At 45.2% G+C, this 26,852-nt stretch overlaps 3 protein-coding genes across 3 annotated transcripts in view; 2 read left to right on the top strand and 1 right to left on the bottom strand.

Moving 5' to 3' along the window:
- The first annotated feature begins 2,366 nt into the window (after window positions 1-2,366).
- Window positions 2,367-8,322, top strand: LOC133748660 (vomeronasal type-2 receptor 116-like). The gene is made up of 4 exons (XM_062177592.1): window positions 2,367-3,125; window positions 6,008-6,235; window positions 6,987-7,110; window positions 7,415-8,322. The coding sequence occupies exons 1-4, from the start codon at window positions 2,382-2,384 to the stop codon at window positions 8,320-8,322; spliced, it is 2,004 nt and encodes a 667-aa protein (XP_062033576.1). The 5' UTR covers window positions 2,367-2,381.
- A 3,980-nt stretch (window positions 8,323-12,302) lies between these two features.
- Window positions 12,303-26,300, bottom strand: LOC133748659 (vomeronasal type-2 receptor 116-like). The gene is made up of 3 exons (XM_062177590.1): window positions 26,098-26,300; window positions 13,957-14,248; window positions 12,303-13,208 (listed from the first exon to the last, which is right to left on the bottom strand). Exons 1-3 carry the CDS (start codon window positions 26,298-26,300, stop codon window positions 12,303-12,305), a joined length of 1,401 nt encoding a protein of 466 aa, XP_062033574.1.
- A 133-nt stretch (window positions 26,301-26,433) lies between these two features.
- Window positions 26,434-26,852, top strand: part of LOC133748806 (zinc finger protein 470) — a 126,544-nt gene continuing 126,125 nt past the window's right edge. Inside the window, exon 1 of the mRNA XM_062177788.1 lies at window positions 26,434-26,631. The gene's annotated coding sequence lies outside the window, so the exon portion shown is untranslated. The remainder of the gene's footprint in view (window positions 26,632-26,852) is intronic.

Genomic DNA, 26,852 nt, shown 5'->3' with positions numbered 1-26,852 from the left:
AAATAATTTCCCCCATTCTGTTGGTTGCCTCTTTCCTTTCCTGACTGTTTCTTTCGCTCTACAGAAGCTTCTCAGTTTGATATAATCACACATGTTAATTTTGGATTTTATTGCCTGTGCCTCTTGGGTCATTTCCAGGAACTCTGCACCTATGCCAATGTCTTGAAGGGTTTCTTCAATGCTCTCTAGTAATTTGATGGTGTAGGGACCTAGATTTAGATCTTTTAACCATTTTGAATGGCTTTTTGTTCTATAAGATTGCTTTAGTTATCCTAGGCCTCTTATATTTCCAAATGAATTTCAGCAAATTTTTTTCTAGATCTGAGAAGAATGTTATTGATATTTTGATGGTATAGCATTCAATCTGAAAATAATTTTTGGAGAAATGGACATTTTGATGACATTTATTTTTCCAATCTATGAACATGGAAGTTTTTCAATTTTTTAAATCTCCTTCTATTTCTTTTTTGGAGTTTAGTAATTCTCATTAGATATCTTTGAGTTCCTTGGTTAAATTTATCCCAAGGATTTAATTTTTTATAGCTTTTGTGAATGTAATGGATCTTAGAAGTTCTTTCTTAGCCATGGTATTGTCTCTGTGTAAAAGGCTGTTGTTTTTTGTGTATATATAGATACTGCTATTTTACCAACTCTTTTATGAGTTCTAGATTCTCCTAGTAGAGATTTTTGTTCCCCTATATGTATAATCCTATCATGTGGAAATAAGGAATTATTCACTTCATCCTTACCGATCAGAATCCCTTTTTTTTGCCTCATTTCTCTACCTAAAACTTCCAGGACTATATTGAATAGTAATGGAGAGAGTGGGCATCCTTGTCTGGACCCAGATCTCAGTGGGAAAGCTTCCAGTTTTTCCCCATTCAATAGGATGCTGGACATGGGTTTGTCATAAATTGCCTAATCAAGTTGAGGAGTGTTCCATCTAGGCCAAATTTGCTTAGTGTTTTCAAAAGGAAAAGAAGTATTTTGAAGGCTGTTTTATGGGTCAGTTTAATTGCACTTTTTGAATTAATTCCACTGACACATTATCTTTAATGTAAGGATCAGAGGACATCAAATATTCTCTCCATAATTATCGTAGTGCATCTGGTAAAGACATTTCCCTTTTTATTAGTTTTAATTATTGTCCACAATGCCCTCAACACTGATTTGATTTTCTTGGAATGATTATGTTTCGTGTACAGGACATGTTTTCAAAAACATGTTATGAACTAGTTTGTGAGGCCTGGGTATGCCCTCCTTGCAGGTTACAACCTAAAAGTTACCAGTATCTTCTGGCCTTTATATTTGCCATTGAAGAGGTCAACAGGAACCCACACCTGTTACCCAACGTGTCCCTGGGATTCGATCTCTACAACGCCATCCATAGTGAATGGAAGACCCTGGAGAGCACCCTGACCTGGTTGTCTGCAGTGGGCAAGGCCATTCCTAATTACACCTGTGTGAGGAAGAGCAAGTCTGTGGCAGCCATTACAGGAAACACAGGGGCGATTTCAGCACAGATAGGGACGCTGTTGGAACTCTACAAATTCCCTCAGGTAAGCGGAGAAAAATATCTTTCCTCTTCAGGTGCCTTCTTAGGTGGCTTCAAGAGTATAAGAAGTGAATGGATTTATGTGTTTTCATAGCTCCAGAATATAACTGTGTATGTTAGTGTGTGTGTCTTCATTTGACTTTTCCTATTTTAAGATTAATTTATTTGAAAGGCAGACATAGAGAGAAGGAGAGAGAGAGAGAGAGAGAGAGAGAGAGAGAGAGAGAGAGAGAGAGAGAGAGATTCTTTCATATGTTCATCTGCTGGTTCACTTCCCAAAAGGCTGCATCAGCCAGGGTGTGGGCTTGCTGAATCCAGGAGCCAGGAGCTTCTGCTGGGTCTCCCTTGTGGTTGGCAGGGACCCAAGGACTTGGGCCATCTTCCCTGCTTTTGCAGGCACATTAATAGGGATATGGTTCAGATGTGGAGCAGCCAGGAATGGAATAGGCACACATATGGCTGCCCCACCACAACTTTCCTGGTGGAGACGAGGAGATGAGTAAATGAAGCAAGAAATAATTGGCTATGCACTGCCATACCTTGAAGTGCTGAGCTGCAAAATTCTCTCAGTCTTCCAGAGAACCCTCGCAGGGAGAGTGAAGTCCTGTTAACTGACTTCCAACACTTTCTCGAATGAACATCCTGCAGTAACTGAATGAAATCTTCTCAGAGCTAAGGGTGTGCATGCAGTGTGGTGCTTCCCTGCATACATTCCGAGGTCTTGCTTCCACAGAACTCATTTGATATCACATCTTCATTCTCACTCTAGCTCACCTATGGCCCTTTTGATCAAATTCTGGGAGAAAATCATCAGTTTACCTACCAGATGGTTCCCAGGGAATCATCTGTGGCCCTGGGCATGGTGTCCTTGATGCTGCATTTCCACTGGACCTGGGTGGGGTTGGTCATCTCTGAGGACACCAGGGGCATTCAATTCCTGTGGGATATAAGAGACAAAATGAACAAGAACGAGGTCTGTGTGGCCTTTGTGGAAATGCTCTCTGTCATGGGCAGGACGTATGCATCACTTGATTGGCACTACCACTTCAGAATCCTAGAATCAACTGCAAACGTGGTGGTCATTTACGGTGACACGAACTCATTAATGAGCCTGAGTTTCTCGAGACACGGGATCCTGGTGACTTGGAAAGTGTGGATCACGACATCGCAATGGGATTTCATCACCAGTGAGGATGAGATCATGATGGACACATTCCATGGGACTTTGAGTTTTTCACACTCCCACGATGAAATCCCTGGTTTCAAGCATTTTCTCAAGACAGTGACTCCTTCTAAGTACCCAGAAAACTTTTATCTCAGTAAATTTTGGTCTATCTATTTCCTCTGCTCGATTTCAAAGTCCGACTCTGATATGTTCAAGGCCTGTCCAGCGAATGCCTCTCTGGAGGATCTGCCAGTGCACGTCTTTGACATGAGCATGTCTGAAGGGAGTTACCACATCTACAACGCCGTGCATGCTGTGGCCCACACCCTTCATGAAATGCTTCTTCAGCGGGTAGAGGTGCAGCCAGTGAGGAATGGAGATGGGTTGACGGTGTACCCCTGGCAGGTACTACATCTTGTCTGGGCATTTTTCCCCCATTCCTTGTGGACCTGCCACAGCACAGAGGCTGTGCTGATACTTAGCTATGTGGTGAATTGCTTTGGGGTTTGATGGGAATGACAGCGAGCTCTGTTGTTACAAAGTACGCAGCACGTGTGGCCGTTATTCCCTGGCATTTTCAGTGTGCCACATCTATAGCTCTTCTAGCACTGAGCAATTTTACACTGAATGGCATTACAGAAGGTGGAAAGCTAGTCTGTTCATGGCAACATTTTCCAGGCATCAAAAAGGCTGAAAACCAAAACTGGCCTTAAGGAATTCTGCAAGTGTTTTAAGCAGTAAATGTGATGACCTAAATTTGTAGAGAAGGCAACCCAAACACTAAGTTAGTGGGTGATGACATACTTGACTTTATTACAGAGATGCTTCTGAATTCCTTATATAGCCATCATATTAATGGGTAGCATATACTAAGCAGTTTAAAGAACAAAAATTCCTGTCTTGCGGTCCCGGTGGCTGAAATCTATGACCAAGTTGCCTGGTAGGTTGATTTCTTCTCACGTCTGCCTCCTCGACTTACAGATGGCTATGCTACCCCTGTGTCTTCATCGGGTCTTCCCTGTGTGTGCCCTGTGTCCAGACTTCCTCTTCCTCTGAGGAGGCCAGCCACACTGCATACAGAACCCCCACACTGACAACATTTTTACTTCAATTTCTCCACAAAAAGCCAGTTTGCAGAGACAATCACAATTCTGAAGTTCTAGGAATTCAGGATGTCAATATAGAAAGGTTAGGGATCACTTTAATTCTGTGCTATTTTCACTATCACACTGTGTATTGCAATAGACAATGAGACACAACAACCCAGCCATCCCACTCCTTGGAATTTACCCAAAGGAAATTAATTTGGCTAATAAAAAAGCCATCTGCACATTAATGTTTATTGCAGCTCAATTCACAATAGCTAAGACCTGGAACCAACCCAAATGCCCATCAACAGTAGATTGGATAAAGAAATTATGGGACATGTACTCCATAGAATACTATGCAGCAGTAAGAAACAACGAAACCCAGTCATTTGCAACAAGATGGAGCAATCTGGAAAACATCATGCTGAGTGAATTAAGCCAGTCCCAAAGAGAAAAATATCATTTGTTTTCCCTGATCGGTGACAACTGAGCGCCAAAGGGGAAACCTATTAAATGAACACTATAAGCAACAATGAACTGATCAGCTCCTGTCCTGACTTTAGATGTACAATGTAATATTTTATCCTTTTTGGTATTTGCTGTTATTGTTGTTGTTCTAGTACTGTTGGTTGAACTCAGTAATTAACACACAATTATTCTTAGGTGTTTAAATTTAACTGAAAAGAGATCCCTGTTAAATCTAAGAGTGGAAAAAGAGAGGGAGGAGAGGAACAATTTGGAACATGCTCAATCGGACTGGCCGCAAATGGTGGAGTTGGAAATGTGCCAGGGGATTCCAACACAATCCCATCAGGATGGCATGTACCAAAGCCATCGCACTAGTCCAAGTGATCAATTTCAGCTCACAATTGATAGCTCTGATAGCCCTAAGAGTCAAAGAGATCACACAAACAAGACAAGTATCTGCTAATACTAACTGATAGAATCAAAAAGGGAGAGAAAGATCCAACATGGGAAGTGGGATACACAGCAGACTCATAGGATGGCAGATGTCCTAAACAACACTCTGGCCTCAGAATCAGCCCTCAAGGCATTCAGATCTGGCTGAAGAGCCCATGAGAGCATAGCAGGCATGGAAAGCCAAGATACCATGGAAAAAAAAAAAAAAAGACCTAAATGAATGATCTCTGTGAGTGAGATCCCAGTGGAAAGAACGGGGCCATCAAAGAAGGAGGTACCCTTCTCCGAAGGGAGGAGAGAACCTCCACTTTGACTATGACCCTATCGGAATAAGATCAAAGTCAGCGAACTCTAAAGGCTTCCATAGCCCTGGCAACTCATGACTAGAGCCTAGGGAGATTACTGACGCCATGAACAGGAGTGTCAAATTGTTAAGTCAGCAACAGGAGTCACTGTGTACTTACACCCCATGTGGGATCTGTCCCTAATGTGTCGTTTAAAGCCAAGTGATGCTATGACTGGTACTGAAACAGTATTTTTATACTTTGCGTTTCTGTGTGGGCGCAGACTGATGAGGTCTTTGCTAATTATAGACTGAAGTGATCTTCTGTATATAAAGAGAATTGGAAACGAAAAAAAAAAAAAAGGAAGGAAAAAAAAAAAAACAACCTGGTGTTAAAATGGAAATGGCATAGAAAATTAATTAATTTGAAAAAAATTTTTGTAGGATCTCTGTCTTTAATGTGCTGTACATTGCGATTTAATGCTATAATTAGTAATCCAATGGTAGTTTTTTCACTTGATGTTGCTATGTGGGCAAAATGTTGAAATCTTTACCTAATGTATACTAAACTGATCTTCTGTATATAAAGAGAATTGAAAATGAATCCTTACACGAATGGAGGGAGAGGGGGAGCGGGAGGGGGGAGGGTTGCGGGCGGGAGGGAAGTTATGCGAGGGGGGAAGCCATTGTAACCCATAAACTATACTTTGGAAATTTATATTCATTAAATAAAAAAAAAAAAAAATAAAAAAAAAAAAAAAAAAATAGACAATGAGACACAAATATGCAGTATATATTGTACTTTATATGTAGTCTCCTTAACCATGTGCTATAAATGTATGATCTCCTTTGAAAAATTATAAATTTAATAATTTTTAAGCAGAAACAATCTAAAGCAATAATTCTGATGAGCTAAAATAGTAAGACTCTAATCAAATATTCCTCTATCTAAATTGAGAACATTGTTATGTAAGTGTGCTTCTTTTTTTTTTAAGCTTAACTCCTTTCTGAAGACCATCAAATTTAACAACAGTGTTGGTGATGAAGTGAATCTGGATCAGCAACGAGTTTCTAGGAAAGACTATGACATTCTCAACTACTGGAATTTCCCTCAAGGCCTTCAACTCCAGGTGAAGGTTGGAAAGTTTTCACCACGGGCTCCACATGGTCACCGTCTTTCCATATCTGAGGAGATGATAGAGTGGAATGTGGAGTTTAAAGAGGTTGGTTGTGCAGTTGAAATGCCAGGTCTGTGGCTGGCACTGTAGCATAGAGGGTATAGGTGCTACCTGCAGCACAGGCATTCCATATGGGAGTCAGTTCAAGTCCCTGCTGCTCCATTTCCAATCCAGCTCCCTGATAAGGCACCTGGGCACACAGCAGAAGATGGCCCAAGTGTTTGCGCACCTGATCTTTGTGGGAGATCTGGAAGAAGCTCTGGCTCCTGGATTTGGATCAAATCAGCTCTGACCATTGCAAATGTTTGGGGTGTGAACCAGAATATGGAAATTTCTCTCTCTCTCTCTCTCCCTCTCTCTCTGTCCCTCTCTCTCTCTTTCTATCTCTCTCTCTACCTGTGCCTTTCAAAGAAATTAGTAAGTCTTTTCCAAAAACATTTTTCCAAATAAATAAGTCTTTTGCAAAACACTTTTCCAGTTTGTGCTTACAGAGAGATCTCAGTACAGAGCTCCATGCTGGGAATTCTGCAGGTCCTGAGAGCATGGCAGAGCAGTACACAAGTGCATGCTAACTTCCCTTCTGCACTGCCATTTTCCTTACTCTGGTGATTTCCACTGAATGGCCAAGAAAATGTTTCCCTGTGGATAACTGAGTGTCACCTTATCAAACAGAGTGCCCAGGCCACAAATGGAGTGTGCCGATTTCTTGTCCAACAGGACATTCTGAAAAAGCACAGTGGAAACAGAATCAGATGACCATCAAGACACTTCTCAAGCCTACTCTGATTTGTTTTAGATTCCCCATTCTGTGTGCAGTGAGAGCTGTGGCCCAGGATTCCGGAAAACCCACAAGGAGGGACAGGCTGCCTGTTGCTATGACTGTACCCCTTGTCCAGAGAATGAGATTTCTAATGAGACAGGTACAGAATTCAAATTGTCTGTAGTTTGTAAAATGTAATCTAAAATTTAATTGGGCTTATGACTACCACAACAGCACAGCATTTGATGCATTATTGATTTTTGTTGGGAGAGAGAGTGAGAAAGAGAAAAGAGGGAGAAAAAGAGAGGAGGTCAGAAATCAGCTAGAAATTATACTCCATGTAATATTCTTCGGGTAGCCGTCTAATTATGGCAACACTGCTAGAGAGGAACATTTTCCATGACTGGGATGAGTGAATACAGACAATCACTGCCAGCCAAATAATGCCCTGCCTGTCTCACCAGATGTGGAGCAGTGTGTGCGCTGTCTAGACGACCAGTACCCAAATCCTGCACGAGATCGGTGCCTGCCCAAGGTCGTGGTGTTCCTGGCCTATGAAGACCCGTTAGGAGCAGCACTGGCCGGGGTGGCTCTTTGCTTCTCTGTGCTCACTGCTCTGGTACTCGGGCTGTTTGTGAAGCACAGAAACACTCCCCTAGTCAAGGCCAATAACCGCAACCTCAGCTACACCCTGCTCGCCTCCCTCTGTCTGTGCTTCCTCTGCTCCCTGCTTTTCCTTGGCCGTCCCAACACAGCCACCTGCATCCTCCAGCAGACCACGTTTGCCATCGTGTTCACAGTGGCTGTGTCCACCATCTTGGCTAAAACCATCACCGTGGTCCTGGCGTTCAAGGCCACGGCACCGGGGAAGAGGATGAGGCAGTGGTTGGTGTCCGGGGCACCTAACTCCGTCATTCCCATCTGCTCCCTCCTCCAAGTGATGCTCTGTGGAATCTGGCTGGGAACGTGTCCTCCCTTCATTGACACAGACACACATGCTGAGCCTCAGCAGCTCCTGGTCCTGTGCAACAAGGGCTCTGCCACTCTCTTCTACCTCGTGCTGGGATACCTGGGGTCCCTGGCTCTGGGCAGCTTCTCAGTGGCTTTCTTGGCCAGGAGTCTGCCTGATACGTTCAATGAAGCCAAACACTTGACGTTCAGCATGCTGGTGTTCTGTAGTGTGTGGGTGACCTTCATTCCCGTGTATAATAGCACCAAGGGGAAGGTCATGGTGGCTGTGGAGGTCTTCTCCATCCTGGCCTCCAGTGTGGGACTCCTGGGCTGCATCTTTGCCCCCAAGTGCTACATCCTTCTGGTCCAGCCGAAGAGGAATGTTTTCCAAGGAGTAAAGGAGAAAGCGAGGAATAGATAGAGCAGAACACTGTACCATCTCATTGGACAGGAGGCTTTCCTTCATTTTTGTAACAGCTCAGAACACTCCAACCTTCTTTCTTTTCATCCATCTTAATAACATGTAGCTTTTTTTTTTCATTTTTGATTGTGTAAATTTAATTTTCTATTATAACCTAAAATTTTTAATACTTATCATGTCAACTACTTTTGAAGTGCTTTTTCTGTACAGGTTTAAATTGCACAATATGATGTTTTTTTATGCCTGTACAAAGCGATCTTAGAGTTGAGTCAAACAAAGTCACATATGCGTCATTTGTGTAGTTGTATTTTCTTGTGTGTGCACCAAAAAGGTAACTAAAAGTCACACTTCTAACACATTTCCGGTATAGACTATTATCTGTAGTCATCCTGTGTGCATCAGATTTCCAGACTTACTCATTTCACTCACTACACATTTGTCACCTCTGACCTATTTTCCACACTCCTCCTTCTCCTGACCTCAGGAGCCACAGGAACACTATTCTATTTGTGACAACATAATAAATGTGGTTGAGTCCAAGAAATTGGACCATGTCATTATGAGGCCTGATATGTCCAACATCTGCAGGGTAGACCAGGAGGCTCAGAGCGCAGGAAGGCCAAGGCTGCAGGCCTTGTCTAGTGTCCTGCTGAAGTTGTCGATGAGATTCCAGAGCTGCCTGCTGCAAAGTCTCCTGTCTTGGTTTTCAATTCAGACCTTCCACTGACTACAGGAGACCCAGCCAGAGTAGCAAGCGAAACGTTCTTTGCTCAAAGTCCACCAACTTCAACACTCATCTCATCTAAAACAACCAACCAGAAACCGCAGAGTAGTATTTGATCAAATGTCAGGGTAACCAAGGGTCCAGTAAAGATGACACATCTAATGAGAAATCACTTATTTTCTTATTCAGCAGGGGCAAAATCCACTAATTTGATTTACCAAGTACAGGGATAGCAGAGAAAATTGCACTGTGGGTATATATCTGTGCGAGGCTGACCAGGAAAATGAGTAGAGGAATGGTCTTTCTAGGTGAAACAAACACCTTGCCCCAAAGAACAGAATCCCAGCAGCATGGTCTTGCTGCAATTTTGCAAAGCTTGAAGCAAAAGAGATGGGAGATGCTCCTGAGAAATGGGAACACATTGATATTTCCTACTGGGCTGCGTTCAGGCTCTTGGATTCTCTTCCATGGTGGATGGAAGCCTGAGAGAGCTGTGAGTCAGGCACAGTCATTGCATCATTAACATCATCTTGGTGGCAGAATGAAGGATGGGCAAGAGGGAGCTGAATGTGCCAAAGGGCCAGTCAGGTTTTCTGACTCTGTCTCTGGCAACTGCAGACCTCTTTATCCAACAGACACTTTGGTCTCATTTCTCCACACCCAACTTCACTCTGCATCATTAAGTTCAAAGATAAGAGGGCTGTTCTTGTAGCGCAGTAGGTTAGTCCTCCCCCTGTGGCACTGCTTTCTATATGGGCGCTGGTTCCAGTCCCAGTTGCTCCACTTCCTACCCATCTCTCTGCTATGGCCTGGGAAAGCAACAGAGGATGGCCCATGTGCTTGTGCCCTTTTATTCATGCAGGGGACCTGGAGGAAGCTCCTGGCTCCTGGCTTCAGATTGGTTCAAGTCTGGCCCTTGTGGCCAGTTGAGGGGTAAACCAATGGATGGAAGACCTTTCTCTCTGTCTCTCCTTCAAAGTCTCTATAACTCTACCTCTAAAATAAATAAATAAATAAATAAATAAATATCTTTAAAAAAAAAAGAAGTGGAGCAGCCAGGGATTGAACTTGCACCCATATGGGATACCAGCATTGCAGATGAAGGCCTAGCCTGCTACTCCACACTAGCAGCCCCTGGATTTTCTTAATGCAATGGCTACAAATTACCAGAAAAGAAACAGTGCATACACAACAGGATCTTCCATCTCCAAGCAACAAAAAGCTTAAAACTCTTTCTGGAAGAAAAACTGGGAAGATCGAGAAATAAGAAAAGTAAGTGGTAAAGTAAAGGAATTACTACCAACAGAAAAATATAAACACAAAGATAAAGTGGAAACTTATGATACTTCAGATAACCACCCACTTCCACCTTGTGCAACAATGCGCAAAATAGAAAGGGTAGGACGAGCTATGGCAAGTTATTGACCAGAGAAGAAAAAGGAAAGGAGAAAGCTAATGAGCACTAACAGGGGCTGTAACAAATCACCAGGGCACATCCTGCTTAACAGTCAGTGGGGAGGCTCTCCAAGGAGGAGGGAAGGCAGAGTGAAGCAAAGCAACTCATTATCCATCGCTTTTAAGTCTGTTCACTAAGTCATCACTTCCACTTTGTATAACAAAGACAAGGAAAATGCTTTCTTCAAGTTTAGAAACAACTCTGAAAGGGTTTCACACGTGTCTGTTCATTTAGCAGACATGTGGACATATTTCCCAGCTGTTTCCTGAAAGGCAGAGAACAATTCACCCCAGTAGCATGGAGTGAGCTTAATGCCCAATCTTGATGCATGATTTCATCCTGCACTGAAGGCAACCGAAGTCCTCCACAGTTCTTGATCCTAGGTTTGGGTCAGGCCAAACATAAGGTGACTCTGTAATATAACGTTATCCCATAAATTCAGAAGTTGCTCTTTTAAAAAAGGTAGGGAGAAGTCTGTGCTGTGGCATGGGGTATAGGGTTGCCACCTGCAGTGCTGTCATCCTATGTGGTCACCAGCTAGAGTCCCAGCAGCTCCTCTTCCAATCGTGCTCTCTGCTGTGGCCTGGGAAAGCAGCAAAGATGGCCCAAGTGCTCGGGCCCCTGCACCTGCGTGGGAGACCCGGAGTAGCTCCAGTATTCAAATTATCTCAGTTCTGGCTGTGCAAACATTGGATTGGACAGGGAGACCGGGAAGAAGCACTTGGCTCCTGGTTCATTTGTGGAGTGAACCAATGTATGGAAAACCTCTCTCTCCCTCCCTCTCTCTCTCTCTTGCTCTCACTCTCACTTTCGTTCTCTCGCTCTTGCTCTCTCGATCTCGCTAAAATTCTAGCTCTCATATCAAATAAATAAAATATTTAAATTCTTGTCTTGTAATATTTAATGAGTAGGTAGATGTTTAAATCTCTTTAAGTATGTTCTCACATACTGACTATATATTGCCAGGTGAAAAGTTATAAAATAATAAAGAAATGAACACAACAGATAGAGAAATGGGACAGCACCTTCTCACAGGGATCAAAGTTAAACCCATGAGTATTAGATGAACATGTGCCTGTACTATGACACTCAGAGAAAGATTCCAGTCATGAACACTAGAACACACAACATAAGGATCACTAAGCTGACAAAATGGTGTATGTACAGCCACCACCTTCTTTAGAAACAATCTCAAGGACACAGAAAGTTAAAATGACGTCTTGGTGGGGTCCTTAATCCAGTCTGGCTGGTCTCCTCAGAAAAAGAGGAAGTCTGGACACAGTACACACAGGGAAGACACTATGAACACACAGGGGTAGCATAGCCTTCTGCAAGTCGAGGGGGCTGACCTCAGAAGAAATCAACCCTACTGACAACTTGGTCATAGACTTCAACCACCGGAACCATAAGACAAGAAATTTTTTCTTTAAACTACCCAGTCTATACTATGAAACATTAATATGATCACTGTATATGGAATTCAGAAACGTCTCTATAATAAAGTTAAATCCCTCACCACCCACTTATTAGAGTTTGGTTACCTTCTGTGCAAGTTTACATCATAACATTTATGGCCTAAAACACTTGCAGAATTCCTTAAGGTCAGTTTTGTTTATTAGCCTTGTTGATGCCTGGCATCATGTTGTCATGAACAGACTAGCTTCCCAGCTTCTGTAATGCCATTCAGTGTAAAATTGCTCAGTGCTAGAAGAGCTATAGATGTGGCACACTGAAAATGCCAGGGAATAATGGCCACACGTGCTGCGTACTTTGTAACAACAGAGCTCGCTGTCATTCCCATCAAACCCCAAAGCAATTCACCACATAGCTAAGTATCAGCACAGCCTCTGTGTTGTGACAGGTCCACAAGGAACACAGGAAAAATGCCCAGACAAGATACAGTACCTGCCAGGGGTACACCGTCAACCCATCTCCATTCCTCACTGGCTGCACCTCTACCCGCTGAAGAAGCATTTCATGAAGGGTGTGGGCCACGGCATGCACGGCGTTGTAGATGTGGTAACTCCCTTCAGACATGCTCATGTCAAAGACGTGCACTGGCAGATCCTCCAGAGAGGCATTCGCGGGACAGCCCTGCAACGTCTCACAGTCGGACATTGAAATCGAGCAGGGGAAATAGAGATACCAAAATTTACTGAGGTAAAAGTCTTCTGGGTACTTAGAAGGATTCATTGTCTTGAGAAAATGCTTGAAACCAGGGATTTCATCATGGGAGTGTGAAAAACTCAAAGTCCCATGGAATGTGTTCATCATGAGTTCATCCTCACTGGTGATGAAATCCCATTGTGATGTCGTGATCCACACTTTCCACGTCACCAGGATCCCGTGTCTCGAGAAGCTCAGGCTCATTAATGAGTTTGTGTCACCGTAAATGACCACCACGTTTGCAGTTGATTCTAGGATTCTGAAGTGGTAGTGCCAATCAAGTGATGCATACGTCCTGCCCATGACAGAGAGCATTTCCACAAAGGCCACACAGACCTCGTTCTTGTTCATTTTGTCTCTTATATCCCACAGGAATTGAATGCCCCTGGTGTCCTCAGAGATGACCAACCCCACCCAGGTCCAGTGGAAATGCAGCATCAAGGACACCATGCCCAGGGCCAGAGAAGATTCCCTGGAAACCATCTGGTAGGTAAACTGATGATTTTCTCCCAGAATTTGATCAAAAGGACCATAGGTGAGCTAGAGTGAGAATGAAGATGTGGTATCAAATGAGTTCTGTGGAAGCAAGACCTCGGAATGTATGCAGGGATGCACCACACTGCATGCACACCCTTAGCTCTGAGAAGATTTCACTCAGTTATTGCTGGATGTTGATTTGAGAAAGTGTTGGAAGTCAGTTAACAGGACTTCACTCTCCCTCTAGGGTTCTCTGGAAGACTGAGAGAGCTTTGCAGTCAGCACTTCAAGGTATGGCAGTGCATAGCCAATTATTTCTTGCTGCCATTTACCCCTATCCTCCTCTCCACCAGGAATGCTGTGGTGGGGCAGCTGTATGTGTGCCTGTTTGATTCCTGGCTGCTCCACATATGAACCAGCTCCCTACTAATGTGCCTGCAAAAGCAGGGAAAATGGCCCATGTCCTTGGGTCCCAGCCATCAAGCTGGGAGACCCAGCAGTAGCTCCTGGCTCATGGATTCAGCCTGCCCCCACCGTGGCTGTTGTGGCCATTTGGGGAGTGAGCCAGCAGATGAAAGACTGTGTGTGTGTGTGTGTGTATGTCTCTCTCTATAGCTCTCTCTCTCCCCTTCTCTGTAATTCTGCCTTTCTAATAAAGCAATATATAAAAGTAAAATTCCAATGAAGACACACACACTAACATACACAGTTATATTCTGGAGCTATGAAAACACATAAATCCATTCACTTCTTGTGCTCTTGAAGCCACCTAAGAAGGCACCTGAAGAGGAAAGATATTTTTTCCCTTTACCTGAGGGAATTTGTAGAGTTCCAACAGCGTCCCTATCTGTGCTGAAATCGCCCAGGTGATTCCCACAATGACTGCCACAGACTTGCTCTTCCTCACACAGGAGTAATTAGGAATGGCCTTGCCCACTGCAGACAACCAGGTCAGGGTGCTCTCCAGGGTCTTCCATTCACTATGGATGGCGTTGTAGAGATCGAATCCCAGGGACACGTTGGGTAACAGGTGTGGGTTCCTGTTGACCTCTTCAGTGGCAAATATAAAGGCCAGAAGATACTGGTAACTTTTAGGTTGCAACCTGCAAGGAGGGCATACCCAGACCTCACAAACAAGTTCACACCTTGTTCTTTGGAAACATCTCCTGTACACTCAACTCTCATTCCAAGAAAATCAATGCAGTGTTGGGGGCATAGTGGAAAATAATGAAAACTCATTATAGGGGAAATGTCTTTACCAGATGCACTATGATAACTATGAACTGGAAGAATATTTGATGTCCTCTGACCCTCACAGTAAAGTAAATGTGTCAGTGGAATTACTTTAAAAAGTGCAATAAAACAGACCAGTAAAATGGCCTTGAAAATATTTCTGCATTTTTAACAAAGCTTATATTTTATTTCAGTGGGGAAAAGTCATCTAATCCTAAAGATTAAACATGTGGAATATTAAGCCAAGTTATATTCTTACTTCACAGATTAAACAAAACCAAATTTTAGTTGTTTCAAGGTACTTAAATTAAACATATATCTTTGTTCTGACCCAAAAAGCCAGAGGAACAAAAAAAAATTATGTATATACTTTATTCTACATGCAAATTGATGGCATGTTCTGTGCTATCAAGATACCAAGAATACATAAATTGACAAAAGAATGTGAAATACTTGCTGGACATATACAAGTGACTCTTGTACAAATATATAAACTCAGGCCGGTGCCACGGCTCACTAGGCTAATCCTCCACCTGCGGCACCAGCACCCTGGGTTCTAGTCCCGGTCGGGGCGCCGGATTCTGTCCCGGTTGCTCCTCTTCCAGGCCAGCTCTCTGCTGTGGCCAGGAAGGCAGTGGAGGATGGCCCAAGTGCTTGGGCCCTGCACCCACATGGGAGACAAGGAGGGAGCACCTGGCTCTTGGCTTCAGGTCAGCGCAGTGCACCGGTTGTAGTGGCCATTTGGGGGGTGAACCAACTGAAGGAAGACCTTTCTCTCTGTCTCTCTCTCTCACTGTCTAATTCTGCCTGTCAAAAGAAAAATAAAAATAAAACAAATATATAAACTGATCTCATAGAAACAAAAAGTGTGTGAGATGGGCATCTAATCTAAAGATTACACAACACCTAATCCCACATTAAACTACTAAAATGTAATTCCTGGCCCGAGCTCCTGCCTCCAGCTTCCTCTTAATGCAGACCTTGGGAGGCACCGTGATGGTTCAAGTAATTGGGTTCCAGCCACACACTTAGGAGGCTGGCTTAAGTTCTGCACTCCCAACTTCAGGACCCTGGATATAGTGGGTGGGAATAGATCAGTGAATGGGAGTATGCTCTCTATGCCTGTCTCTCAAATGGATTTTTAAAAAGAAAGCAACACGTTTGAGACTAACAGACATAGGTTAAGGGAATAAAGGTAGGTCATGAGTAATCAGTCTTAAGTCAGGAACTACATGATAAAAAATGACAAAGGGAACCGACAGTATATATGGTTCTCCCCTCATCATGTAACAGATTTGGCGAACATAAAATGAGTAATGACTTCCTGTTAGTACAGAATACAGATACTCATAAGTGCTCCTAGTGAGCATGTCAAACAGTGCATCTAGGAAGACTTAGCCTATTTGTAAAAAGTCAGAAGGAAGCTTACTGTCCTCACTGCTCTATTAAGAGTTCATTTCCTGTGCTCTTATTAGTGTGCAAAGATGTGTCACCAAGTATGCTGCTGATACTTTTATTTATAAAACACCAAAAATGTCACTCAAGGGACTGGCATTGTGGCGCAGTTTGTAAAGCTCACCTGTAACGCTGGCACCCGTATGAGTGCCGGTTCTAGTCCTGGCTGCTCCACTTCAGATCCAGCTCTCTGCTATGGCCTGGGAAAGCAGCACAAGATGCCCCCAAGTCCTTGGGCCCTTGTACCCATGTGGGAGACCCAGAGGAGCCTCCTGGCTCCAGGCTTCCATCTGGCAAGCCCTGGCTGTTGCAGCCATTGGAGAGTGAATCAGCAGATGGACGATTGTCTCTCCCTCTCTCTCTGTTAACTCTGCTTTTCAAATAAAATAAATCTTCTTTTAAAAGTTACCCTATTATCCAAAAAGTATGTTGGACAAACTCTAAAATTGATAACATTAATGTTTATTGTTACAACACATACTTATGGTATGATGTTAGATAATAAAACCATACTAGGGGCCCGGCTCACTTGGTTAATACTCCACCTGCGGCACCGGAATCCCATGTAGGCACCAGGTTCTAGTCTAGGTTGCTCCTCCTCTGGTCCAGCTCTCTGCTGTGGCCCAGGAAGGCAGTGGAGGATGGCCCAAGTGTTTGGGCCCCTGCACCTGCATGGGAGACCAGGAGGAAGCACATGGCTTCTGGCTTCAAATCGGCGCAGTTCCGACCATAGTGGCCATTTGGGGGATGAACCACTGGAAGGAAGACCTTTCTCTCTGTCTCTCTCTGTCTGTAACTCTACCTGTCAAATGAATAAATAAAAAGTCTTTAAAAAAAAAAGAAAAGAAAACCATACTAAAGGAATTGTATTGAAAACCACCCTGTTTTGGTTCATTACTGACATGTATATGTAGAAATTTAGGTAAAAGTTTCCTGTAATTTCAAGATTATTGGAATTCCAGGAGGCCTTGAGATGCACATAACCCTTCCTCAGGCATCCTCCTAGACCATGGGAGAGTATCCTAAGGTCTATCTCATGGCTTGGAAAAATAACTCGTCTCTTCTGCCATCATACAACCCTGTGCAAATATAGTCCAATACAGGAAAGCACTCTGCTTTAGCTTCCTCGGATCTTCAACCCAGGCCCAGCAGAATGCCAGCATCAGCAGCCACAGCACAACCTGAGAGGTGTTTAAACATAATTCCACACAGTAGTAACAGCAACAAGAACAACGTTATGTTAAAGGGCCCTCTGGGAGTTACATGGAGAAGAAAGGATAGGAAGAAATGGACAAAACAGCTAATGATTGATGAACTATAAAGGGAAACCTAGAGAACATAGTAGCACATTGGAACAGAGCATGTCATGCAACCAAAAACACTGCAGCTCTTACTTACAAAGATGCTTCTCCATCTTCCCCCAAAACACTTTGATGGTGTCCTATAGAGAATTCTTATGGGGATGGCCAAAGAAAGAGAAACCACACTCCAAAACAAAGCAGCAACAAAGGATAGATGGAAACACCCACCAACACACACAATAATTGTATCAAGGACACATTCAAAGGCCAGGACATAAGACGGACGTACACTTAATTAAATACAAAAGAGAAGAAATTCAAGTCCCCAGCACTCTGAGAGCAGCCGCATGGAGGGAATAAGAAACAGCTAGGGGAGCAGTGCTGTGTCCTAGCCGGACTTCCAGCACTGCAGGTACACAGACCTCAGGCAGGAATGGATTCCAGAACTTTACAGCTTGAAGGACCTTAGCAGGTGTCTGTTCCTGCTAGGGGCAAGATCTTGGATGTCTTGGTCTCTGTGCTAGGTGAGAGCATTGACCAGCTGTGGGACGGGAACTCTGACAATTGCGTGATACCCAATGGAAGGGAACTTTTGCTCCAGGCTCTTCTGCTATCCTATCAGCCGGTCTGGCATTGAAGTACTTGACTTGACACCATTTCAGGGATAACCACCAAAGTGAGGCTACCGTTCAAACGCCAGGGTCTGAGTCTCTCTTTGTTTATACCCAGCCATGGGGGAAAGCAAGAGCTCTGGGCATGGACTCCAGGCTAAGGGGTGAGGGTTGCAGAAGTAGAAGGCAGATGGAATCTAAGCAAGAGGAGTTACTCTATCTTCAGCTTTGAGGAGCCACCAGCTACTGGCAGCAGCCACAATATTTAAACTCTAGCAGTGTGGTACATAAGGGCAGCAAAGGAGCATGCAGATTCATGGCATAGTTGACCTACCACACTGTGTCTGTTGACAGAATCATCTGGAGATAAGTAGAGTTGGGTTTCCTAAAATAACCAAAGATGGATAAGAGACTTACCTGTCAAAATACAGTTCTTTCAATGCCTTTGGTTTGATAGCGAACTCTTGGTGATCTGTATTATATTCAATTAAATAAAGTGGAAAAAAAACCCCAACAATCAGATCCCCATCCTTGAACAGGCCGGGCTTCATGCGGTTAATGCAGGAGAGCATGTCTAAGCTGCCCAGAGAGAGTGGGAATTGCAGGAGCAGAAGAAGGAAAGGACCAGCCAGCATGCCCAACTTGTCTTTAGAGACCACAGCCAGAGATGCAGGCATGTGGTCAAGCAGGCGCAGGTGGAGCTCACATTGACTACCTTGGGCTGGGATGAAGCAGCAGGTGCCCAACACACAGTTGTGGAAAAAGAGGACAATGTGTTTTAGACCATTGTCCAGGTCCGGGTAGTCCTGAGTACAGGAAGCTGGAATATTTAAGATGTGACTATTTCTTCGCCCCTTAATGGCACTTGGATATTAGGAAGTCATCTCGCAGCAATCCCCCAATAGGAGACCTGGGACCATGTTTGCCCTGAGGTCATGAATCTGCGTCTCGGTTCCCAGTGAACAACACAAGTGAAAAAACATGTTTGGTGTTTGCCATACCATGTCTTCCTGTGTCAATGTCATTAGACCCTTGGGCATCAAGACTCCAGGACTGTGGCTCCCCTGAGCCAGAGGCTGTTTGGCCATGTTGTGTCCTTAACAGGTTGAAGCCATGTTTTGGCTTTGAAGGGTCCTGAGTGAAGTGAGAGGCTGGAGGGCTCCTGGGTCAACAGAGTACTTCCCGGTATCCCACTCTCTGAATCAAGGTAGAGGGCATCTCTGAGCCAATGTGGCCTCACACCCAAAGTGTCTCAGTCCACTGGCTCACTACAAGAAAATACCAGGAGACAAGAAGCTTAAAAAGTCAGAAAGTTACTGCCACCTGTTTTAGAGACTGGAATTGCTGGCAGCTGTAGTGCCTCATGTGGGCTCGAGCCTGGATTCACTGAGGGTGCCTTCTCACTGTGTCCTCACACTGGGTCGGGGTCACAAGCTCCCAGGGGCCTGGTTTTTCAGGGCAGGTATCCATTCTTCAAAACCCTCACCCATGACCTAATCACCTCCCCAGGAGGTCTCTGGGACTTCCACCAGATTTTTACATATGAGTTTGAGGAACACGATCATTCAGACAGTAGCACAAGATCCATTGCATCCCCACAAAACTCCTCACTGATAATGTTTCCAGAACCTGGCATGTTGATGTAAGGAAATGGGCTTCCAAATGTCTTGGTCAGCGAGGAAAGCAGCATAACTTTCTCTTCATTTTCTTTTAACGTTCTGTCCCTTGACATTTTAAAGAAGGTGGTGGCTGTACACACACCGTTTGTCAGCTGAGTGATCCTTACATTGATTTTGCTGTTCTAGCATTCAGGGCTGGAATCTTTCTCCAAGTGTCACAGTTTTAGCACATGTTCATCTAACACTCATTGGTGTTAACTTTGATCCCTGTGACAAGGGGCTGTCCATTTCCCTATCTATTGTTTTCATTTCTCTATTATTTCATAACTTTTTCCTTGGCAATATATAGTCATTCTGTGAGGAGACACTTGAAGAGATGTAAACATCCTACTACTTCATCAAATTTTCTAAAACCAGATTTTTCATCCATAACTTGGAACCCAAATCAGTCTTTACTATGATTATTTAAATGTTCCAACTGCAACATTCTCTCCACATTTACAGGCAATAGGCAACAAACTATAGGACACAGCTTCCCTCCCTGTCTGTCTGTATTCATTTGTTAATTCATTTACTTTGTAAAGTCAGAAGCTCCTCATTATCTATGAAGTTGACTGATGGTTAAATCTTGGTGCTCAGTGTTCCCAACATTTAACCACCAGGAAATCCTTCAACCTGTCTTTTTGTTTTCTGTCATGTGCTCCCTACTTTTTTTTAAGATTTATTTATTCACTTGAAAGGCAGAATTAAAGAGAGGAAGAGAGAGAGAGAGAGAGAGAGAGAGAGAAAGTCCTCCAACCATTGATGCACTCTCCATATGATTGCAATGGCTGGAACTGTGCTGATCTGAAGCCAGGAGCTTTCCCCGTGTCTCCCATGTGGGTGCCAGGCCCAAGCACTTGGGCCATCTTCCACTGCTTTCCCAGGGCACAACAGAGTGCTGGATTGGAAGAAGAGCAACAGAGAATCCATGATGCTCACATGGGATGCTGGCACTACAGGCAGCAGTCCTACCCACCACACCAGAGTGCTGGTCCCTCCCAACTTTTTTTTAAGAGCAATTTCTGACTTTATGGGATAACAGGATGTTCCAGAATCACCTTATGTTTGGCCTGACCCAAACCTAGGATCAAGAACTGCGGAGGACTTTGGTTGCCTTCAGTGCAGGATGAAATGATGCATCAAGATTGGGCATTAAGCTCATTCTATGCTACTGGGGTGAATTGTTCTCTGCCTTCCAACAACAGCTAGAAAATATGTCCACATGTCTGCTAAATGAACAGACACGTGTGTGTACAGACATAAACCCTTTTGGAGTTGTTTTTAAACTCAAAGAAAGTATTTTCATTTGTACATCAAAGACTCTAGGAAGTGATGCTTTGAGATGTTTTGAGATGGAAGATCCTTTTGTTTATGTACTTTCTTTTTTCTGGCGATTTGTAGCCATTGCTAAGAAAACCCAGGGCTGACATTATGGTGTAGCAGGTTAAGCCAACATCTGTAAAGCTGGCATCCCATATGAGTGCCGGTTTGAGTCCTGGCTGCTCCACTTCTGATCCAGCTCTTTGGTAATTGCCAGGAAGGCAACAGAAGATGGCTCAAGTGCTTGGGCCCCTGACACCCATGTGGGAGACCCAGAAATAGCTCCCGGATCCTGACTTCGGCCTCGCCTATCCCAACTTAGCTGTTCCATACATTTGGGGAGTGAACCAGCCGATGGAAGATATCTCTCTCTCTCTCTCTCCTATGCTCGCTATCTCTGCCTTTCTTTTTTTTTAGATTTATTTATTTATTTATTTATTTATTTGAAAGTCAGAGTTACAGAGACAGAGGAGAATTAGAGAGAAGAAAGAGAAATAGGTCTTCTATCTGATGGTTCACTCCCCAGTTGGCCACATGGCCAGAGCTGTGCTGATCCGAAGCCAGCAGCCAGGAAGTTCTTCTTCTTTTTTTTTTAAACTTTTATTTAATGAATATAAATTTCCAAAGTACAGCTTATGGATTACAATGGCTTCCCCCCTCCCGTAACTTCCCTCCCATCCGCAACCCTCCCCTTTCCCGCTCCCTTTCCCCTTCCATTCACATAAAGATTCATTTTCAATTCTCTTTATATACAGAGGATCAGTTTAGTACATATTAGGTAAAGATTTCAACAGTTTGCCCATATAGCAACATAAAGTGAAAAAACTACCATTGGAGTACTAATTATAGCATTAAATAACAATGTACAGCACATTAAAGACAGAGATCCTACATAATAGTTTTTTTAAAAAATTAATTAATTTTCTATGCCATTTCCAATTTAACACCAAGTTTTTTTTTTCATTTAAAATTCTCCTTATATACAGAAGATCGATTCAGTATATAATTAGTGAAGACCTCATCAGTTTGTACCCACACAGAAACACAAAGTATAAAAATACTGTTTCAGTACTAGTTATAGCATCACTTCACATTAGACAACACATTAAGGACAGATCCCACATGGGGTGTAAGTACACAGTGACTCCTGTTGCTGACTTAACAATTTGACACTCCTGTTCATGGCGTCAGTAATCTCCCTAGGCTCTAGTCATGAGTTGCCATGGCTATGGAAGCCTTTAGAGTTCGCTGACTTTGATCTTATTCCGATAGAGTCATAGTCAAAGTGGAAGTTCTCTCCTCCCTTCGGAGAAAGGTACCTCCTTCTTTGATGGCCCCGTTCTTTCCACTGGGATTTCACTCACAGAGATCATTCATTTAGGTCTTTTTTTTTTTCCATGATATCTTGGCTTTCCATGCCTACTATACTCTCATGGGCTCTTCAGCCAGATCCGAATGCCTTGAGGGCTGATTCTGAGGCCAGAGTGTTGTTTAGGACATCTGCCATTCTATGAGTAGCAGCCAGGAGCTTCTTCTGGGTCTCCCACGTGGGTGCAGGGGCCCAAGGATTTGGGCCATCTTTTACTGCTTTCCCAGGCTGTAGCAGAGAACTGGAAGTGGAGCAGCTGGGTCTTGAATCAGCACCCATTTGGAATGCCAGCGCTTCAGGCCAGGGAGTTAACCCACTGCACCACAGCGCCAGACCCTCTATCTCTGCCTTTCAAATAAGTAAATAAATCTCAAGAAATTCCAAAGATGTTATGCTATTTCTATATATGTTGACAACTTAGCATGGTTTTCTTTGTAGCATAATATGTAATCAGTGGTCATTAATTTTCCATGTTATTATTATTATTTAAAGATTTATTTATTTATTTCAAAGAGTTAGAGGGAGAGAGAGAGAGATCTTCCCTCTGCTGGTTTACTCCCTGCATTGCTGCAGTGGCTCAGGCTGGGTCAGGATAAAGTCAAGGGGCCAGCACCTCTTCTAGGTCTCCCATATAGGTGCAGGTGCCCAAGCAGTTCGGCCATCCTCTGCTCAGGTACTTGAGTCCCCTTCTGCTGCCTTTCTAGGCACGTTATCACGAATGTTCATCAGAAGCAGAGAGCCAGGCCTTGAACCAGTATTCCCATACAAGAATCCGCTTAGTATCACTGAGGGTTTGGTTCCAAGACCTGCTGTAAGTTAAGAAACGCACAGGTAAAATGGCAGAATGCTTGCCTGTAACCTACGCATATCCTTCCACATATTTTAAATCTCTCTAAATTATTACTTATAATACCTAATACAATATAAATTCTACATATGTAGTTGTTTTATTATATCATTTAGGGAATAGTGGTAAGATAAAAGTACCTATTGAATACAGATGCAGCCATTGTTGGCCTAACTATGTTGAATATAAAACATATATATATATATATATATATCCTATATATAGCTATATGTATTGGTTTTGGTCCACATTTCCTATAACCTTTGTAATTTCCTAAGTCACTGGAAGAATAAGTATTTTCTGTTAAAATATTTGGCCTTTTCTCCTAGGTTCCTGAAATAACCCCTTGGATAGTCCCAGAGCAACAAAGATGAAAGTCAGTCTTTTGCTATTGCCAGAAGTGCGCTCCTTTCAACCACACCTGAGTTAACTGTTGGAAGTGCGTAGAAACCATCCTAACCTCAGATGGGGCATGTTTGCCAGGGGGACCAAGAGGTGCAGAGGTTGGTACTCACAGCCTCACCCACTCCACTTCCAGGGAGGAGGGTAGTGCTGAAAGTGACCCATGATCCAATTGTGTTGCCTATGTAATGAAACCTCTGTACAAATTAAAACAAAAACTAGAAGACTGAGATCAAGAGGTTTCCAGAAAGGTGAACAAGAACATAGCCAGGTCCAGGGAGTGTGAAACACCTTAACTCCCTGGGATGGAAGCTCTCAGGCCTCAGCTTACATGTCTCTTCATCTGGCTGTTCATTTGTGTCCTTTAAAATATACTTTATCAGAAACTGGTGAACGTAAGCATATGCTTCCCCGAGTTCTGTGAACTACCCTAGCAAATTACTGAGCCCAAAGAGGGGGTCATAGGAACCTCAGTTTATAGCCTATCAGCCACATGCAAAGATAAAACATGGAACTTGGCCAGCACCGCGGCTCAATAGGTTAATCCTCCACCTGCGGCCCTGGTACCCCAGGTTCTAGTCCCGGTCGGGGTGCCGGATTCTGTCCCGGTTGCTCCTCTCTGGGTCCAGCTCTCTGCTGTGGTCCGGGAGTGCAGTGGAGGATGGCCCAAGTGCTTGGGCCCTGAACCCGTATGGGAGACTGTCGGAGGCCACCCGACAAACCACATGGAAACACGCAGCACTCAGTCAATTCATCACCACGTTTATTGCCTCATCGCGTTCCAGGCCAAAGTAGGGGGCCCGGCGAGAGGGACTGAAGGCAGTCTCCCTGAAGAAACTCTTCAGCCTCCAGCCCCGAGCACACAGAAAGACAAGGTTATATACCCCAGACCCCATACAGATAACATTCATTGTGTGCAATCATGCATAGCACAGGAACAGAGCAAGTTTACAAAGTAGCAATGGTCAGGGTACAAGCTCTGCAGATAGAGCAAAGAACATCATAAACCTTCATCAGAAGTCACATCCTGCCTGCAGGAATATGGGACGAAAAGTCTTGGAAACAGGATTAGATAAGGGATAGCCTCAGCCTGCTGCATCTCATGTCGGGCCAGGGCCACTGGCCCCGACAGGAGACCAGGAGAAGCACCTGGCTCCTGGCTCCGGATCAGCACAGTGCGCCTGCCGCAGTGGCCATTGGGGGGTGAACCAACGGAAAAGGAAGACCTTTCTCTCTGTCTCTCTCAATGTCCACTCTGCCTGTCAAAAAAAAAAAAAGTGGAACTTGAGATTGGCATCAGAACTGGGGGAGGTGGGGCAGTAGTCTTGTGGGACTCAGTCCTCAACCTGTGGGACCTGCCTCTGCCTCCAGGTCGACAGTGTAGACACGTAGCCAGTGTCCCCTGCAGAAAGACGTTCTTAACGACTTCTTTATTTGAAAGTCAGAGTTACACAGAGAGGGAGAGACAGATTGAGAGAGAGGACGAGAGAATCTTCCTTCTGCTGGTTCACTCCCCAGATGCACATAACGCCTGGGCTGGGGCTGGGCAGGGTGAAGTCAGGTGCTAGGAGCCTCTTCCAGTCTCCCTCATGGGTGACAGGGGCTCAGACACTTGGACCATCTTCCACTGCTTTTCCCAGGCCATTAGCAGGGAGCTGGATCGGAAGTGGAGCAGCCGGGACACGAGATGATGTCTATGTGGGATGCCAGTTTGGCAGGCGGCAGCTCACTCTGCTATGCCACAATGCCAGCCCCAGAAAGACTTTTTAAAACATATTTATTTTCATTTTATTTAAAAGGCAGAGAGACAGGCAGGCACACAGAAAGAATGCCCATCCCTTGCTGCACCATGGCATGTCCAAGTGGAAGCCAAGGTCTGGGAACTCTGGGTGTCCCAATATGGGCGGCATGGGCAGAAGACTGGAATCAGGAGCGGAGCTGGGACTTGAGTGAGGTACTCTGATATGCCTATGCCATATGGGAGTCCCAGGAGCTGTGCCAAACGCTGAGCCCTAGAAGTGACTTTTAAGATGTCAAAACATCAAATTATATAGAAAATAGAAAAAAAAAAAAAAAAAGAACAGCACCGTGAACCGTTCTCTGCACTTCCATTCCTTGTAGCATTGCTTTGACTCTGATGTGTGGTCCGCCCCCTCCACCCGAACAGAAGCAGGGAACTGCGTCTCTTCTCTGCTGTGCCCCCCAAGTCAGGCGCTAGTCCCGAAACCGGGACCATTTCCACCGGGACGAGGCGCAGCCCGGGGTCCCATCCCAGCGGCGTGGCTCCCAACACGCCCACCTGGACACAGTGGCGTGCCCATTTTGCAAGTGAAAAAGGCACGAATGGCCGGCGCCACAGCTCACTAGGCTAATCCTCCACCTGCGGTGCCGGCACACCGGGTTCTAGTCCCGGTCGGGGCACCGATCCTGTCCCGGTTGCCCCTCTTCCAGGCCAGCTCTCTGCTGTGGCCAGGAAGGCAGTGGAGGATGGCCCAAGCGCTTGGGCCCTGCACCCCATGGGAGACCAGGAGAAGCACCTGGCTCCTGCCATCGGATCAGCTTGGTGCGCCGGCCGCAGCGGCCATTGGAGGGTGAACCAACGGCAAAAAGGAAGACCTTTCTCTCTGTCTCTCTCTCTCTCTCTCACTGTCCACTCTGCCTGTCAAAAAAATTAAAAAAAAAAAAAGAAAGAAAGAAAGAAAGAAAAAGGCACGAATTAGCTGGAGTTACGGGTGCTCCACGGCTGGAGTCACAATTCGGGTTCCAAGCCGCCCCAGACGGCGCGGTCCCAAAGCCGCACCCAGGGGCGCAGACGCACGCCCGCGGAACGCAGTAACCAGGGACGCCTAAGGTCTGCGGGAGACCGGAGCTGGACAGCGTACTCTATACGCATGCGCGCACTGCCGCCCTTCCCGCCAGGCCCTCGAAATCCTGGGCCCCGCCCCCTCTGCGCCATCCACTACTGCGGCCTGGGCCGAGCCGCCTGAAGCCACGCCCCTCTCCGCTAAGCCACGCCCACCCGCTGGCGTCCTCCTCTTTCCCCGCCTCCTCCAGGCGCCTGCGCACCGTAGTTTCCGGCGTCGGCTCCTGACTCCTGTGGGCTGAGTGTGTGGCTTCCGGACCGGGCTAGGGAGTCGCCGTGCGCTGTCTGGGAGTCGGAACCCGGGGATCTGCCGCGCAGGCTGCTCTGACCCCGGCTCAGGGAGCCCCGGGGGCTCCCGCCGTCTCCGGGCCGACATTTCCTTGAGGCTGGCGCGGCGCCGCGGAGGCCCGGCTCCGATCGGCAGGTGACTGGGACGGCTGGAGCGGGGATGTGCACCTGTGCGTGACCGTGGGGGTCCGGAGTGAGACCCGGGGGAGGTGGTGTCAGCGAGAGCGACCAGTGAGCGCGAGAGACGGCCGTGTGTGGAAGTCCGGTCCGTGTGTGAGGCTGGGGGGGGGGGGCCGAGTGTGTGTGTGTGTGTGTGTGTGAGAGAGACCAGTAGAGGTGAGTGTGAGAGCGCGGGCT

Source organism: Lepus europaeus, chromosome 19 (assembly GCF_033115175.1).
Source record: "Lepus europaeus isolate LE1 chromosome 19, mLepTim1.pri, whole genome shotgun sequence".
In the NCBI taxonomy this organism is placed as follows: Eukaryota; Metazoa; Chordata; class Mammalia; order Lagomorpha; family Leporidae; genus Lepus; species Lepus europaeus.
Note: the sequence above shows the minus strand (reverse complement) of the source record. Positions and strands in the feature narration are given on the sequence as shown.